Source organism: Monodelphis domestica, chromosome 4 (genome assembly GCF_027887165.1).
Source record: "Monodelphis domestica isolate mMonDom1 chromosome 4, mMonDom1.pri, whole genome shotgun sequence".
Classification (NCBI taxonomy): domain Eukaryota; kingdom Metazoa; phylum Chordata; class Mammalia; order Didelphimorphia; family Didelphidae; genus Monodelphis; species Monodelphis domestica.
In genome coordinates, this window is record NC_077230.1 from 449,620,659 (window position 1) to 449,638,468 (window position 17,810).

General features: G+C 38.2%; 1 protein-coding gene across 10 annotated transcripts in view; it reads right to left on the bottom strand.

The window, feature by feature from the left end:
• Window positions 1-17,810, bottom strand: part of LOC100018393 (probable small intestine urate exporter) — a 65,130-nt gene that overhangs the window by 12,816 nt on the left and 34,504 nt on the right. For all 10 annotated transcript variants that reach the window (XR_008911714.1, XM_001371605.4, XM_016422339.2 and 7 more), the window contains 7 exons: window positions 15,117-15,350; window positions 14,361-14,448; window positions 13,766-13,852; window positions 8,147-8,265; window positions 4,611-4,772; window positions 1,482-1,614; window positions 1,138-1,279 (listed from right to left, as the gene is read on the bottom strand). Coding sequence is in view for 9 of the 10 variants with exons in the window: in XM_001371605.4 (XP_001371642.1) it covers window positions 1,138-1,279; window positions 1,482-1,614; window positions 4,611-4,772; window positions 8,147-8,265; window positions 13,766-13,852; window positions 14,361-14,448; window positions 15,117-15,350 (965 nt within the window). In the remaining variant the exon portion in view is untranslated. The remainder of the gene's footprint in view (window positions 1-1,137; window positions 1,280-1,481; window positions 1,615-4,610; window positions 4,773-8,146; window positions 8,266-13,765; window positions 13,853-14,360; window positions 14,449-15,116; window positions 15,351-17,810) is intronic.

Genomic DNA, 17,810 nt, shown 5'->3' on the forward strand with positions numbered 1-17,810 from the left:
AAAAAACTAATGGCTTGGAAAATAGATCCAGGAGACACAATATAAGAATCATTAGAATACCTGAAAGCCACAATCAAAAAAGAGACTACATATCATATTATAAGAAATTATGGGTTTAGCTAGGTGGCTCAGTGGGTAGAAAGCCAGGCATGGAGATTAAAATCTGTTCTCTTGATACTTCCTAGCTGTGTGACCCTAGACAAGTCACTTAATCTCAGTCACTTAGCCTTTACTATTTTTCTGCTTAAAACTAGTACTTAGTATAAATTCTAAGACAGAAGGTAAGTGAAGAAAGACAAGAATACAAAAAGAATAAGAGAAGGGAAAAGAGAGGGTGAGAGGGAGGGAGAAATGGGGGAGGAAGGAGGAAGGAAGCAAGAAAGGAAGGATGGAAGGAAAGAAGGATGGAAGGAAGGAAGGAAGGAAGGAAAAGTGGGAGGGAGGATGAGAGGGAGGGAGGGAGGGAAGGGATAATTCAAATACCATGGAACCATGGAAAATATCACAGAAGATCTAACATCTACTTTAAAGGACTAGAGAGCATGGAATGTGATATTCCAATGATTACAACCAAGAATACCTTACTCAACAAAACTGAGCATAATCTTCCAATTGGAAATATTGATATTTAATGAAGTAGAAGACTTTGAGGCATTCCTGACTAAACAAAACAAAATCCAGTGCTGAAAAGAAAATTAAGTGAACAAATTCAAGGCAAGTATAAAAAAATAAACAGAAAAGTGAAAACTTAAGGATTTCTATATGGTTGTAAACTGAACTCATCCCATACACTTACAAGGTGTGTGATCTTGTAAAAAACCACTAATCTTTTGTCTGCCTTAATATCCTCATCTATAAATAAGGATGTGCCCTTCCTAGGGTTGGCATTTGGATAAAATGATATAATATTTGTAAAGGGTTTCATAAATTATAAGTTATATGTATGTGTATATATACATACATATATATATATATATGCATGCTCTCATCTTCAGGCAATCATGAAAGAAAATGTGATATTTGTGACTTTTGTTATAACTGGTAGGATCACATAGTGGGTGCTGGAATTGGGATTTGCACCCAGTTTTCATTATTCCACCCTACCTGCTGAAGAAGAGAGAAGGCTTAGCATCTTACCTGGGAGCAATGTCTAGGGAATTAATGATGAATCCAGAGAAACACAGAACACTTATTGATGAAGTCAATATCAGAAAGATTATAGCAGTCAAGAAGTCGACATATGGCATAGCCAACACTAATAAAGATGGAATGAACATTCCTGGAAAGCAAGGGCACAGAAAAATAATATATTGTCTTACTCATTAGAATATAAACTCTTTGAAGACAGGGACAGTCTTTTTGCTCATTTTGGTACTTTGTGCCTAAGTGAGCATTTAATAAATTATTGCTCCCTCAACACCTTCTTTCAATAAATGGCCAGAAATTTCTGGAAATAATGGAACATACAATGCTGTCCTTACCCAGGAATGTGAAGAGCTTTCGAACTGTGATGAGTCTGAGAATCTTCTTGGACAGAAGGAGACCAGCTATTTGACTTCCTATAATCATAGTGATCCATGAAGTAAGAAGAGGCAGTGCACTCAGAAACCCATTCTATGGAAAGGAAATTGTGCAGAATTGAGCAAGATAGATATGTTTCATTCATTCATGTGTTCATTGCAGTAACCTGTACTTTTCTAGATTGGTCCCAGAGACTGACTGCTGGGAAAAAGGATGAGTAGATGAGATTTGTCTTTGGGACAATAAAATAGTACAGTGACTAGAGTGCCAGGTCCATAGTCAGGAGAACCTGTTTCAAATCTGGCTTCAGACACTAGCTATGTGACTCTTGGCAAGTCACTTAACACTAATTTCTTGGCCCTTACAATTCTTCTGCCTTGGAACTGCCACTTAGTATTGACTTTAGGACAGAAGGTAAAAAACTGTCTGATTCATTCACTCTCCGCCTTATGTATCCATCTTTGCCTATTGGTGCCATTTCCCTCAGGCTCTTAGAGACCAGGCATACTTTTTGCCAAAGGTTCATGAACTTAGTACTGCAAGGGACATTAGTACTTATCTGATTCAATTCCCTTTTTAGATATGGAAACTGAGGTTCAGAAAGATTAAGGCAGTAGGTCAAGGTCACATAAGTAGTGTATCATCAGGACCAAACTCCCCACAATTATTCCTTTTACGTTCTCCTATCAAAACTCCAATTTCCTCAACTCTTTCTTCTCAGGATAGCTATTGCAAAGCAGCATGGGTAGTGGATAGAGCACTTACTTTGGACTTAGACCATTATGCCTTGGTGCTTAAACTAATTGACTGGTAACCTTAAGGAAACTCCTTAACCTTGCTAAGTTTCAGTGTACTCATCTGTAAAGTGTGACTATAATTTCTATGTCACACATTTGTTTTGAGCAAAGCGGTTTGTAAAACTTTAAGTAAATCCAGTCTCAGACACTTACTAGCTATGTGACCTTGGATAAGTCACTTAAGCCCTATTTGCCTCAGGTTCTGTAAAATGAGAACTAATTAGAGACAGAAATGGCAAACAACTCCAGTATCTTTGCCAAGGTGGAAATTCTATGGGGTCATGTAGAGTTGGACATGACTGAATGACTGATCAACAATGCACTATATGGATGAATTATTGTTCATCTGTAGTAAAAAATCACACTGAGGTTCTAATAACTGAAACTAAGTTAATGTCTCACCCTTCTCAAGGCAATCAGCACTTAAAGAAATTCCAAATGCTTAAATTAAAAAAAAAAAACTTAATCTGAATGTGTGCTACCTAAATCATGGAATTTGAGGGACTCCAGCAGTGATGTGGAGGAGATAATATCAGTCCTTTAGCCAGATTGGTAACTATATTCTGAGATCCATACTTCAAACTTTATAAAATCCATACACATTCTCCTTGATTGTAGTTCAGTAACTGTTATTACAAAAGAGTTATGGGGGAAAGATGGAAATATCATACAGATGATTTGATGGACTAAACATAACATTGGACTGGGAGCCAAAAACACTGGATTCTTTTAGTTCCTGGATCTTCCATTATATCAATATGGAATCATGGGTAAATAACTACCTCTCTGGGGCTCATATTCTTTTTATTTTAAAATGAGGATGTTGAACAAGATTAGATGCTCTAGACTTAAGTCTAGTCAATGTACTTATTTATAAATATATTTTGATAATTATGTTACTAAACTTGATTTTCTTTGTATTCCTATGTCAATCAATCATTCAGTGTTTATTGAGAGTTTGCTATTTGCCAAGTCTGTGCCAGGTGCTAGATATGTATTTTATATCTTTTAAAACATTTTTTCAAGAACGTTCCTTTGGATTTACTATATTGACTGTCCAAGGGTCCATGACACAGAAAGGTTTATTAGCGTATTTACTGGATGGTCTCTATGACACCTTCTAGCTCTACCATTCTATGATTTGTAGTTCCAGAGAGAACAGGTGTGTGTCACCTGTGTGGTAGTTTACTGAGAATTAAAATTTTTTACCTCTTCAGCATTTGACAGTTAATTACCTGATCCTGAATACTCTCTCCTCCTTGGCTTTTTATGTCAATACTTCTTTCTTACCCCTACTTGTAGAGCTGCCCCTTCTTGGTCTCATTTGCTATTGTATCTTCTATATCACACCTTATGACTATAGGTGTAACCCAAGGCTTCATCTTGTACTCTCCTCTCTTTATACTTGGAAATCTCACAACTTCGTGATTTCTCATGGATTGAATTAGCATCTTCATACCAACAACTCCCAGATTCTTGTAACCAATTCAAATCTTTTTCTGAAGCTCTGGCCATATGTTTTAAACTTCTTGTTGGACTTATTTAACTTAGTCATCTAAAATTCAACTCTTCCAAAAGAGTGCTCAACTTCTTTTCTCCTAAATCTATCACACCCCTGAACTTCCCTATATCTCTCTGAGGCAGCACCATCATCCCAGTGACCCAGTTTAGCAACCTTACCTATAAAATCAGTTGCCCAATCTTGTTATTTCTACCTCTCCTTTGTATCCTGCCTCCATTCATTTCCCCCTACTCACATGGCCACTATTCTAGTTCAAGTTCTAATCACCTCTCTTCTAGACTACTGCAATGGAAACTAAGACCTAGAGAAATGGACATTTTTGCCTCTGGATCTACCACCTCAGAAAATCAGGGGTTCTTTTGATGTTCCTAACAAACATTCAGTTTCTCTATTCTCAACCTTTTTACTAGCTGGTCTCCCTCTTTTTCAAATATGCTCTTCCTCACCTCATCTCTGTCCTCTTAGAATCCTTTGTTTCCTTCAAAACTCTGCTTATGTGAGATTTTCTATAGGAAGCCTTCTCTGATCCTCCATCTGCTAGACCCCTTCCTCCCAATGGCCCTTGCAGTGGTTTTGAATTTCTTTCATATATTCTTATTCATTTATAAGTTCTCTCCTCCAGGAGAATGCAAGTTTCTTGAGGGCAAATATTGTTTCATTTTTGTCTTTGAATCCCCAGTTCCTAACACAGTGCCTAAATCATATTAAGTGCTTGCTTCATTGAAAAGACTATTAGAGGAATGAACAGTAGGCAAGAATTCTGTACTTACCATTTCAATGCTATAATCAAAGATATTGTTTAAGAGCATTGGCAGTGATGTTGTTAAGTTGCTAACTAACCAGAATCGACAAAAGGAGGCAAATATAATAGCCCAAAGTGGCAGTGATGTCATCATAGCTTTGATTGGCATAGACCAATGAGGAGAACTATCCTAGAAGGAAAAATCGAACTGTCAGTACTCTGAATGGTCAGGCTGACACAAACAAACATCCCTACTTTTTAAAAAATATTTTGATGCCTTTCTTCTCCTGCTACCTGTCCCATATAAACCTTAAAATTTCTTAGACTTATGAATGTTGGAAATTTCCCCATTTCCAACATTAGGTAAGGAGGGTCCTTCTCCTCCCTACCTAAGACTACTTTAGGACAGAAACCTTTTGCTAAACAATGGAAAGGGCTTTGACCTATGATTAAGCATAGAACAGGAAGTTCTTTGAGTCATGATTGATTTTAGAATTTATACAATAGAGATACTTGGAATGACAGAACCAGGTCTTGGAACTTCCAATCTCCACCCTACTCAGGGTAACAGGATTTAGGAAGGGCTGCAGCAAAGGATCAAGATTTAATTATTTGAGAATATGACCTTCAACAGACATGTGCAAAGCCACAGACCTCTGGGCGGTCCTGGGTTAAGCTAGAGCCACCATTGGCACAGGGAAGACATGGACAGTGATTGGTAGATGTGAGAACTGAGGGGAGGGAACTTGGATGGTTTCCTTAAAGATAGCGGGGTCTGAAGACTAGGGAGGTTGGAGAGGTTTTGCTCTGAGAGGTTGTGCTCTGAGAAGCTTGCTCTGAAGGAAGCTGGAGGTGGAGGCCCCTGAGACTGTTTCTCCATTTTGGTCACGTGAGTGATAGGGACTGATCTCTTCTCTTTGCCTCAGCTATCTAAGGGCTTGGGCCTTTTGGCCCAGCCTAAACAGAGGGGGTATTTAAGCCCTATTCCCTTCTCTCTTCTCTCCCCTTCTCTCTCTCTCTCTCTCTCTCTCTCTCTCTCTCTCTCTCTCTCTCTCTCTCTCTCTCTAATACCTTTCTTCCTCCTGTTTGTAATTAAAAACTCCATAAAAGGTTGACTGCTGACTTAAGTTTTCATTTAGGAATTACATAGCTGAATTCCTTGGCGACCTTAAATTAATATATATCAGTCTTTTAAAGTGATTTCCTTGTCACACCCAAACATCATTGTCCATTACTGGCTCTGTAGAGTCCTCCCTTCTAGAAAGGAGAAGAAAAACAAAACACCCCGACACCTTCAGCATCTATTGTTCACTGCTTCTTTATCCAGCTATAGACTTAAAGCTCTGGAATAAATATTTGTCATTGCACTAATAACAATTGCATTTTGCATTATCATGGTTAATGTGCTCATTGGACTCTTTGCTCTGTTTTGTTTGCTCTATATCAGTCATTAACAAGTCTATCCAAGATTGTTTAAATTTTGTATAGTTTCAAATACTTATGAGAACATAATAGTCCATTCCATTCATTTTTAGAATTGCATAGCCATTCTTAGGTCAAAAGGGAACCTTGTTTCTAGGCTTTTTCACCATAAAAATAGTGCCCCAAATATTTTGCTATTTGAAGGTTTCCATATATCTTTAACATTTTTGGAGAAGATGCTCTGCTGTAGTAATGCTAGTACAACAGTCATCACTTTTCTTACACAATTCCAAATAATTTTCAAGACTATTTGGGCCAATTCAGAGCTCAAGCAATACATGGGATGTTTGTGTGTCTACCTTTCAGCAGTCTTTTCAACATATATTATGTTTATTCCTTCTTAGTGAATTTTATGGGTGTGAGGTAAATTTAAATTGTGTTCTTTGCATTTCTCTTGTTATTAGTGATTTGGAACATTTTTCTTATAGCTTTTGCTGATCACTTAGTGGAAACTCAAAGAAGAACCAGCAAAGTCATTTAATTCTGATTACAAAATGTCCTGGAGAGCCTTGAATGTAACTACAGGAGATGGGTTCAAGACAGGTGACTCCTTTACAGCTGTGTGACATAAGCCAAGGCATTTCACCTTATTTGACTGCAGTAATTTTTCATCTATAAAATGAGGATAATAAATAAGAGATGGAAGGCACTGTAAGATGTAAAATGGATAACTGTGAATACATTAAGTTAAAAAGGTTTTTTACATGTAAAATTAATGTAGATTAGAAGGAAAGCAGTAAATTGGGAAGAAATATAAACAGTTTCTCAGATAACAGTCTCATATGTAAAACATATAAAGAACTTTGTCAAATATATAAGAATATGAGTCATTCCCCAACTGATAATTGGTCAAAAGATAGGAACAGACAGTTTTTGGATAGAGAAATCAAAGCTACAGGTAAGCACATGAAAAAATACTCTAAATCAGTGGTTCTCAATCTCTCAATTTATAGCAATGAGAATACATAATGCATATCAGGTATTTACATTCTGTAGCAAAATTACAGTTTTGAAGTAGCCACCAAAATACTTTTTTGGTTTGGGGTCACTGCAACATGAGGAACTCTATTGCAGGGTCACAGCATTAGAAAGGTTGAGAACCACTGCTCTAAATCATTATTGATGAGAAAGGAAGAGCATAAGGTTGGAAAATCAAAGGCATATTTTCAGTGGAAAGTCATATAATCCATGGTTTTAATATTAATTTTGAGCTCCCTTGAAATTAAGTCATACATGAGAGGAAAAGAAAGGCCCATAAATTTATTCTTAATTTCTTATTTTTGCCAGCAATCTTCTCTATGTACATATATTTTTCTTTCCCTCTGTTGTTTGCAGTATGGATTGGAAAATTTCAGGGTTCTTTTCTTATATGGAGTTATGCCAACTGTACCTCTACTGTTCATGTTCATTCATTGAAAGTGATAGGGAAATGACAGGGAGTAAAAAAAAAACATTTATACAGAAACTTTTTATATGCCGAAATTTTGAAATACAATGTGATACCTCTTAAAATCAATTCCATATTTGACAGGCCAGATTTCTCAGGATTTTGGAGGTTGATTGGTACAAGATTCGAGCTTTTTCAGATTTCTAGGTTTCCAATTCTAATTTATTGTCAGCGTGGTTCATTTTGGATTTTTAAAATTTTTTATTTTATTTAAGGACATGACCAGTAAAGTCTTTATGCTTCCACTTTACCCTTTGGTTCTACGAGTCTGGGCAGTTTTCTTTTATGCCTTCTTGAAATAGGATGCCTCAGTTTTTTGGTAATGGTGTTCATGTAGTCTAGAGGTTCTTAGATTAAGACTCCTTGATTTGTTTTCTAGGTCATTTCATGTTTCTTCTAGTTTTTCAGTCCTTTGGGTTTGTTTTTGTTTTAAAAAAAACTTTACCTTCTGTCTTAAAACCAATTCTATGTATTGGTTCCAAGGCAGAAGTGGTATAAGGACTAGGTAATGGGAGTTAAGTGACTTGCCCAGGATCACAAAAGTAGGAAGTTTCTAAGACCAAATTTGAATCCAGGCTTGGCTCTCTATCCACTGAGCCACCCAGCTTCCCCACCAGCAATCATTCTTAACTCACCTGTCCAGCCAATGAAGAAACGATGTATTCCTTTTCACTGTCACTTATAAATGGGTGATTCGTGGGATCATCATAAACCAGAAAAAACCAGATAATACTGTAGACACAGCCAATCCCTCCTAGGGAAAAGAGGACCCAGTTAATGCTCTTATATTGATATCTTATTTGATAGGACTGTGCCCCAAATTAACATGATTTCTTCCCTCTTGTAAAATCCATCAAGCACAGAATTCTATTTTTTTAAGAGCCAATATTGTTCTTTTCTTTTCTTCTATCCTAAATCACTTGACTTTTCAACTCACATCATTATTTTTGGCTTCTTTAATTCTTTAATTTTGTGCTAAAGATCCTGTTCCATTGGCTTCTTTTTATTGTCAAGTATCTTGTTCAATATCCCTGGTGGCCACAGATATTGGAATGATATCTTCTTTCCTTTGTTTATTCTTCACACAATTGCCTGGGAAGCTCAGCACAGATAATATTGAAGTCTCTTTCCAGGTTTAGAAACATGTATAAAGTGACCTTTAGGAAATAAACATCCTTAGTTGTTGCTTCTTAAATTGCTCACTGTTGCTCTTGTTTATCAGAGTGAACTGTGATACACCTTGGGCTTTCAGCTGTAGAGGACTGAGGTTCCTTTTCACCCAAATGTTGGACCTTTATGGCAGCTCCCATGAGCTCCCATGCAGGTGATGCTTAATCAAGCCAAGAGGCAGTAAGTCAAGGATGGCTTATCATTTTCATTCTTTGTAATAATCATGAAGACTTAGAAAAAAGGCGATTACTCTGACATCTTCTAAAGCCTCATTGAGGATGATTAGTCTGCATCTCTACCTGTTAGTTATCTTTTTACATAAGAACAAAAGGGCTCTATAGCTGCCTATTCTTTTTGCAACATTTGTTTCTTGATGATTACTAAATTTAGAGTGAGAGATAATTTTCTTTAAATACTTCTGTTTTTAAATTCGTGGACTTGAACATTAGTATGAAAATCAGAGGCTCCTTCTTTAGAATCTCAAGTGGAAGTTTTTTGAAGTCAACTCATGCCCTGAAAACTGATAATCTTGGTGTGATTTCAATGGAGTAGGGGCCATCACTAAAGATGTTGGCATTTGCATTCATCACCTTGTGTGATTCTTGGCTCAAATTGTTCACAAGCTCCCCTTACTAGTGACTGTTTTGTAAATAGCCTGCGTTTGGAATATCCATTTGCTCTGTTTGACCAAGAAACATGGAGTACCAGGAATCTCTCCAGGAGAGGCTTTCTTTAGAGTTGGGCAAAGTGAATTTGGTTGAAAGGCTATGAGCATCACTTCCATGTCAATAAACTCTGAAATAGCCTTGTTTGATTGCAATCTGTCACCATTCTCCCTCTCTCTCTCCATTCTTCAACTACACTCTGACGTCCAATCCATCTACCCATCAGTTCTTTCCCAGGCCATGACCTTTACACTATCTTCTCCTCCCTTGCCCATCTTGCCCTGATGGTGAACTAGTTCAATTCCATCCTTCTCTTGAGTCCCTTGCTCCCATCACATTGCTGACCTTGCCCTATGAAGCCTCAGTCTTATATTACTCCAACCATCTACCACCTTAACTTACACACATACTGATGATAAAGATAGTGAAAAGCACAGAACTATGGAATTGGTCCCATGGCATTTATAACATGTAGCTTCAATAAATATGTAACATAATCTCAATTTGGGCTTCACTGTGGCAAAGCAATCCTTTTCACCTCTCTAACCGACTATCCTACTTACCACATTAGTCTTTCTAAACCTTTTTATCTCAGCTCACACACATGGTTCTCTGACTTCCTATCCTATCAGCTGAGAAACTTGCCTCATGCCTTAACTGAAAAATTGAAGCCATTCACTGAACCCTCCCTCTTCTACCCACTTTATCCCATATCACCCAAATGCCTTCTGCCATTATTTTCTCTACATGCTGAAGTTGAGGCAAATAACCCTTCCATCATTCTGCCACTGTCCTCTTTTTTACTACCCTCCTGGTGCCCCTGGCCTGGGTTCTACCCAGTGGCCTGCCTCTGTTGGTTAGCAGTGACTTCATCCAGGCCTGTACCAGACTGCTCTTTCCCTCTGATGACTACATGCTACAAGCCTTGCATCTGCTTCAATAACAGTTTGGCTAAAGTGGTAAAAAGCTCATGACCTGCTCTTCCATCTACATCTGCAATGGCCCCTGCTGAGTGATTATAACTCCTCTTTTAACTCCACTTGCTGGGCACCCCAGCACCTCATGCTGTGTGGTATCCCAAATTTTAATTCTTTTACCTGGAATAATAAATCTCTTTCTCCCCACTACTTTATGAGGGACCATTAAAAGTTGGCACTGCACGAATAATTCCATTCCATTCTGTCTTCTTGAGCATAGCATAACTCTCATCCCAACTCTCTCATTCTTTTCAGCCCTCCCAAGTCTACAGGCTGCTTCCTTACTATCCACAAAGTGGTCCATGTCATTTCCATTCATACTCAAGAATGCTTTCTATATTAGTTGCCTCAACTTCTTTTCCTCTCACTTCTTAACCCTCCATAGTCTTGCTTTTTTACTTCATCATTCAACTGAAACTGCTCTCTTCAAAGTTGCTAATTATCTTTTAATGGAAAATCTAATGATTTTTTTTCACAATCCTCATCCTTCTTGGACTTTCCAAGGCCTTTCTCTACAGTGATCACCCTCTTTGTTATATACTCTTTTCTTTGTAGTCTTCGATGACACTGCTTTCCTATGTTTCTTGTCTGCTTTGCTAAATCTTTATCCAGGTTATTTCTTTTAACCCTTGATGCTCTTCCTTTATCCCTTTGTACCATGTTTCTTGGTGATCTCATTGGCTTCCATGGATGCAATTATCATCTTTGTGCTGATTATTCTTAAGTATCTTTATCCAGTCTTGACCTTTCTGCTATCTTCTTCTCTTATGTCTGTAACTGCCTATTGGACCTCTGGGGATTAGATGCCCTGTAGACATCTTGAATTCAACAGATCCAAAACTGAACTTATTATCTTTTCTTCCAAACCCTTCTTTCTTCCTAAATTCCCTATTACTATGGCAGTAACATCATAATCAAAGTCAATCATGTTCAAGACCTAGGTGCCACCCTCAGCTCTTTATTCTGTCTGTCCTGTCAATTTTATCTTTCTAGAAAACCTCTCTCCTATATGTTCCTGGTAGCAATAAGAATAAATTCTCATCCAGAAATAGTTTTAGAAAGAATTTTGATAGGTCATTTGCTGGTATATCCAGAAGATGTAGGCCCCTTAGGATCCTCTGCAAGATGTACATTCTGTAGGGTTAGTCAAGATGTGTAAGGATAATTTTAGGGTTGTGACCTAATCTAAATTAATTTGTTCGCCAGAGAAAGTCCCAAAAATACCCAAGTCAGTTAGGAAATTTATGGTGATTTTAATTAATATGGAGGGAAGAAATTAAGGAGAAGAGAGAGAAGAGGGTATAAGATTTCTCCCTCCTGGCCTCTGCCAGAGGGAGTTCAAAGTCCTCTGCCACGAGGTCTTTGAAGAAGATTAGAGGCTTTCTAAGAGGATAGTGTTTAGAAGGTAAAGGAGAAAAGAATCAGCCTAAACTCTGAGAGAGCTCAGTTAAGATGTTTCACCTGAACTAGGCTACTCAGTTTCTCCCAGTATAGTACCAAGGAAAACTCACCACCCAACTGGACAATAGCTTCTGACATGCCAAGATGCCGAAACTCTCAGCATGCTGCCAGCCAGAGACACCTCTCCATCAAAATAGCCCAGAGAGAGGAAGTGATGCAAAATATATAGATGGTTTTTACATCACTTTCCTGCATCTTACATGCGCCAATGGTAGCTTAAGCTTGACTTAGGACAGTCCAGGGGTCTGTCAGTTGTTTCTGATTTGTCATTTGCTAGCACATGTCTGTCATGGGCCATCCTCCTAAAAATACTTAGTCCTTAAGTATGGGTGTAGACATTCTTGTTTTTGTTAGACTAAGTAGGGTGGAGTAATCTAAAGTTCACAAGTGTAGGAACCTCAAGTACTCAATTAAGCAATTTTATAGAAAGCAGTAACATGTCAAGTTCATGGAGATAGATATCAAAAAGTATAATCATTCAAATTTGAGGAACCCAAAACGCAAGCATTGGGTGGACTTAAAAAAATACCCGAGTGGGCTTTAAGCCTCTAAGCATTTCCTAATGCTATCTAGCTTCCCTAGAGTGTCTGAATTCAGCCTGATCTCAACAGTAAGATTTGGGGTTAGACAATTTGTAGCCACATAAAACTAGGGATTTTGCTTGTTTGTTTTTTTAAAAACTGTTACCTTCTATATTGGAGTCAATACTGTGTATTGGCTCCAAGGCAGAAGAGTGGTAAGGGCTAGGCAATGGGGGTTAAGTGACTTGCCCAGAGTCACACAGCTGGGAAGTGTCTGAGGCCAGATTTTAACCTAGGACCTCCTGTCTCTAGGCCTGACTCTCAATCCACTGAGCCACCCAGCTGCCCCCTAAAACTAGGTTTTAAACAACATAATGGTTAAAGTTTCTGAACAATAGAATAAAATATTTCCCTATACCCCCTTCTCTTCTAACACACTGACTAGTTTGGTGCAAGCCTTCTCACCTAGACTTGCAACAGTCTACTGGTTGGTCATCCTAACACATGTCCCTCCCCTCTTTAGTGAAATTACCACTCAGTTGTCTTACTGATCTCCCTGAAATACAAATTGGACCATATCATCTCCCTTCTCACTAAAGTCCAGTTGTTCTGTATCATTTCCATGATCAAGTATAAAATGCTCTGGTTTTAAAAACCATTTTATAATCTGGCCCCCATCTACTTTTCTAGTCTTCTTACATCTTGTATCAATTCACTCCGTCTCCACATCCCCCATCCTCTGTGATTCAATGACCCTGGCTCCCCTGATGTTCCTCAGAAAAGACACTCCATCTCTTGACATGGAAATTTTTATATATATGACTGTCCCATATGCTTTGAATGTTCCCCTTCATTCATCTCTGCCTGTGAGCTCTAGGTAAAATCCCATGTTCTAAAGGAGACTTTTAAACCTCTCTTTAATGCAGTACCTTCCCCCTGAGATTATCTCTATTTTATCTGGTCTCCAGCTTATTTTACATAGTTGTTTACATGTCATCTTCCCCATTGGACTGTGTGACTGCCTTGAGATCAAGGGCTGTCTTTTTTCTTTCTTTGTTATCCCAAGCATTAGTATAGTGCCTGGCATACAGTGGGTGCTTAATAAATGTTTTTGCCTGCCTGAACAGATGAATATTTGCAAAGTGGATTAATTCAAGAATGTTTTTTGACTCTTTGGAATGACATTTTTAGAACCAACTGGATAGTAGAAGCCAGAATATTGGACAAAGAATAAAGGTATCTGAGTTATACTAATTTTGCCTCTAACTTGCTATGTGACCTTGAAAAGACTATTCTAGCTCTCTGGGAAGAGTTTTCCCATTGGATTTTTTTTGTGTGTTTTCTAAACATAATTATTTGTTTTTATGGGGGATCTGCCTGGGTATCATAAGGAGCCCAGATATCCAGGTGTTTATACCTTGAAAAGTGGAAACAGTTGTATTTGAGATGAAGTCACTTACCACATATATAAAAGATACTTGGCCAGCCCAGGGACTGACAGAGGAATCCACCCACTAATATGATAATGAAATTTCCTGATGTTGTACCTGAGTGGAAAACAAAGTAAGATTTGAGTTCAAGCATTAGAAGTCTGTATGGGGATAACATGGTGAATAGAGGACCAAACCTAGAATTGTAAGAACTTGGGTTCAAATCTGGTCTCAGAAACTTCCTCGCTCTGTGACCTTGGACATATCACTAAACTTCATTTGCCACTCTTACCACTCTTCTGCCTTATTATAAATACTTAGTACTAATGCTAAGACAGGAGGTAAAGAGTAGAATAAAGAAGGTTTTCTGTAAACTAGTGGCACCAGGGAAAGTATGTAAACCTCACATTTTTAGTCTTTACAACATTTAAGATTAAACAAAAGGGGAGACCACTGTGTCTGTAGCATTCTCATTTTATGCACTGGTTGGCCATTGAGATCTTCTCTAACTTTCTATTTCATTTCTGTCCCTATCTTGAAGAATCCTCGTGGTGACACTAACATTGAAGTGGGAGTGGTAAAGAGGGATAGGAATATAATACAACTGTAGTAACAGAGTCCTTACCAGAAAAACCAATGTTACTCATTTGAGTTCGTTCCAAGGGAGGAGCCCATTTTGGCCAAAGTGCCTGTAGAGCACAAAGGTTCATCCCCTGAAATTAAATTAGAAACAAATTTTGAAGTGTTGATCAAATTGAGGAAGAATAGTCTAGTCCCATAATAGCAAACTTATGGCATTTATACAAAAAGGGGCATGCTTGCAGTCATTTTTTAAAATTAAAAAGCCAGAGGGACTGGGGGCTGAGTTGTTTCCCTTCCCCTCTACATGTACCTGAGTACATTCCTCACTTCTCCCACCCCTCTGCCTAGCAGTCCAATGGCAGAACTTCCTTCCTCCTTTGTCTGAGGTAAGATGCTATGGTGGAGGGGATCATATGCTGTGTGAGACTGTGGCACAGACAGTGGAAATCCTACGATGAATTTGAAGAGGAGATAGGTTTGAGGTGGGCATAGTTCACAGCCTGGCACAAGGCTGGAGGAGAGGGGAACTAGAGGGGAGTAGAGGGCTCAGGCCACTCTCCTTCCTCTCTCCACATGCACTTCTCATCACTTGCCTCCCTGCTTAGCATCCCAATAGGAGTTCATCCTCCCTCGTTTATTTGGGATAATGAGAGGGAGTACATGGGGAAGGAAGGTAGTAGGGGAGGGAAGGGCACTTCATCTGGGGGGGCTAGGTGGGGGTGGGGTCCAACACTCTATCTCTAAAAGGTTCACAATCACTAGTCTATCCTATTCACCAACTTGAAAGGTGTACTTGTACCTGGGCTAGGCCTTGTAATATCCTTGTGAATATCAGGTAGGGTAGTCCCTGGTCTGCTGCTAGTGGTATCAAGAGGATGAGAACTGAAGAGATAAGCAGTGAAATCCCAGATATTTTCTTTCCTCCAAGAACTCCAGCCACATATCCACTTGGGATTATAATGATCACTATGCCATAGAGGATAGAGCTGAGTAGGAAGCCCTGGTCCTCTGGGCTCCACTCATATACAGGAACCTGCAAGATAGGAAACAGACTTCTTAAATGATCATTTTGGAGAGGAAAAGATAAGAGTTCAGTTAGGAGCTGAAAGTTTAGTTCTGCAATTGTGGGGGGGTGAGGAGGGGGAAAAGAGAGAGAAACAGAGACAGACAGAGAAAGAGGGGGGGGGTCAAAGACAAATACAGAGACAGAGAGAGGGAAAGAGCAAACAGAGAGAGAAATAGGGAGAGAGAGACAAGACAGATAGTCACTATTTTTTCTTTCTCCCTTTTAGTTAAAAGTTCATCCAATAATATTTCTATGTCCTGATAATGAGGATTGAATTGCTTTATATATTTTTTCAAAATTTCTAATGACAGCCACTGGTTCCTCCTCAAATGAGGAGTATGCTTTTTAAAACTGTCTGTGTCAGCTTAGGTAAATGCTTTGTGGTGCTTGACATTGATCAATTGCTGTTCTTGTATGATTACTGGATCCTCACACAGGGGAAAGAAACCTCCCGCAGCATTTTCTAATTCTGCTGTCTCCTGTTCCAGCTTAGTTCCATTCTTCATTGTTTGATCATCTGGCCATATCTCATTATAACCTCTTCTAAGTAATTAATCTTCATATCTCCTTCCTTGTCTCTAATCTGTCTAGTCTTTTGCATTGAAATCACATTTAGGATGTAATACACACACATCCTAATTAAAAATACTACTAATATCCCACAACCACCTAATGGGATTCACAGTAATAAATCTAGCAAACTCAAGCAGAGAAAAATAAATACTGGTTCTGGGAATGGTAGCCCACATATATATTCTGGTATTTTTTTAAAAGTAAAAATGATGGTAATATATCCCATATCCATATTAATATACTCAAAGAACATATTTAATGAAATTGTTCTGCAATAAATGCAGCTCCTCAATCTGAGTCTAAGAAGGCTTCAGGCAAGTGGCAGACAAAGCTCTTTGGTTCCTCCTGTTGTCAACAGAGGAAAAGCACCCTGTAAATCAGACAGGATCACAACACCGCCTGTATGTCTGTCTTTTACAGTAACGAGTATTTTTTCTGTTTTTCAGTTCTTTTTGTCCTATTCTTAACTTGTCAATTGTATTAAGGTATGTTGACCCTTGCTATTGATTGGTAATTATATTGATATTTGCCAGTAGTTGTTAGTGGAAAGGCTCTTGGGTTGAAGGTGAGCCTGTGGGTTAACATTTGGAAATGGCTGGTCTTAACAGTTGAAAGAAATTCTGCTAAGACTGGTTATATAAAAAACTATTTACTATAACTTTAAAATTTTAGGAAAGAGAAAGTAAAAGGAAACAGAAAAGAAAATTATTGGAGATATATTCCCTATAACTAATTCTAAATCTATATCCCCCCCAAATCTGTCTCTCAAAAGATGTCTTCTTGATTAACAAAAGGTAATTCTTAATTCTATACTGTATGACTACTAATTATATAATCTAACTTACTAAACATATTTCCAAAAACCAATGAATTTAAGATTATGAAGATCTGCCAACTTCTTCCTCTTTCCAGTCAAGCTCAAAAATCTGTCTCTGTCAGATCACAGTCTGTGCATTCTCCGAGAAGTTGCTCTCTGGTGCGCCCAACAGGGGTTCAGAAGAACTGCCCAGTAACTCTGCTCTCTGATCAGGCAAACTTTCAAACCTCCTTCAATATTCAAGATGTTTTTTTCCAAATCAACTGTCTCTAAAATCTTCCACAAGCAATCTGAGGAAACTCCTTCACCTCCTTACTCTTAAGAAGATCAGACCAAGAGTGGCAATGAACTTCCAATATTCCCACCAAAAGATCATTGGAAATTCTCTTAAGGAACCTCTAAACTGGAGACTTTCTTATTTAATTGATCCAATTAACTAATTAATCCTTATAGTCTATACCTAGTTTCTGCCATAATCTTATGGCAGTTTTCTTTGGAGTTTTCAGGGGAAATTATTTTCAGGAAATATTCCTAGGAAAATATGTAACTTTTCCTTAGTTTGACCCCTAATTTTCATTTTTTTGGTAACATCTACCCATTGTCTAATCTCTCTTTAAAAAATGCAATTACTTCATTCATATACCTCATCTTGTCTCCTTGTTAGAAGTCCCCAGTTTCTTCAATCCATCCTTACATAGCATGAACTACTTGAGTATTCTGGTTGCCTTCATGTGGACATGCTCAAATTTGTATGTCTTTTCTAAACTGAAACCTCCTGATGCAACCACAATACTCCAGATGTGGTATGAGCAGAACCCAATTGAGGGGGAAGGGGGACACTTTTAAGTCTATGGTCCTGGATGTAATAACATTCTCTTGGATCTTTTATATTTGAACCTTACTTCTGATTTTGAAGGCTTCCTTCTCCTAATGGATACATTCTCCTGGTGTAAGGTAGTATTCTGCTTTTTCTTTGACCTCATCGTCTTCTCTTTCTATGTAATCTCTCTTTTGCTTCTGATCTCCTGATGTGGGCA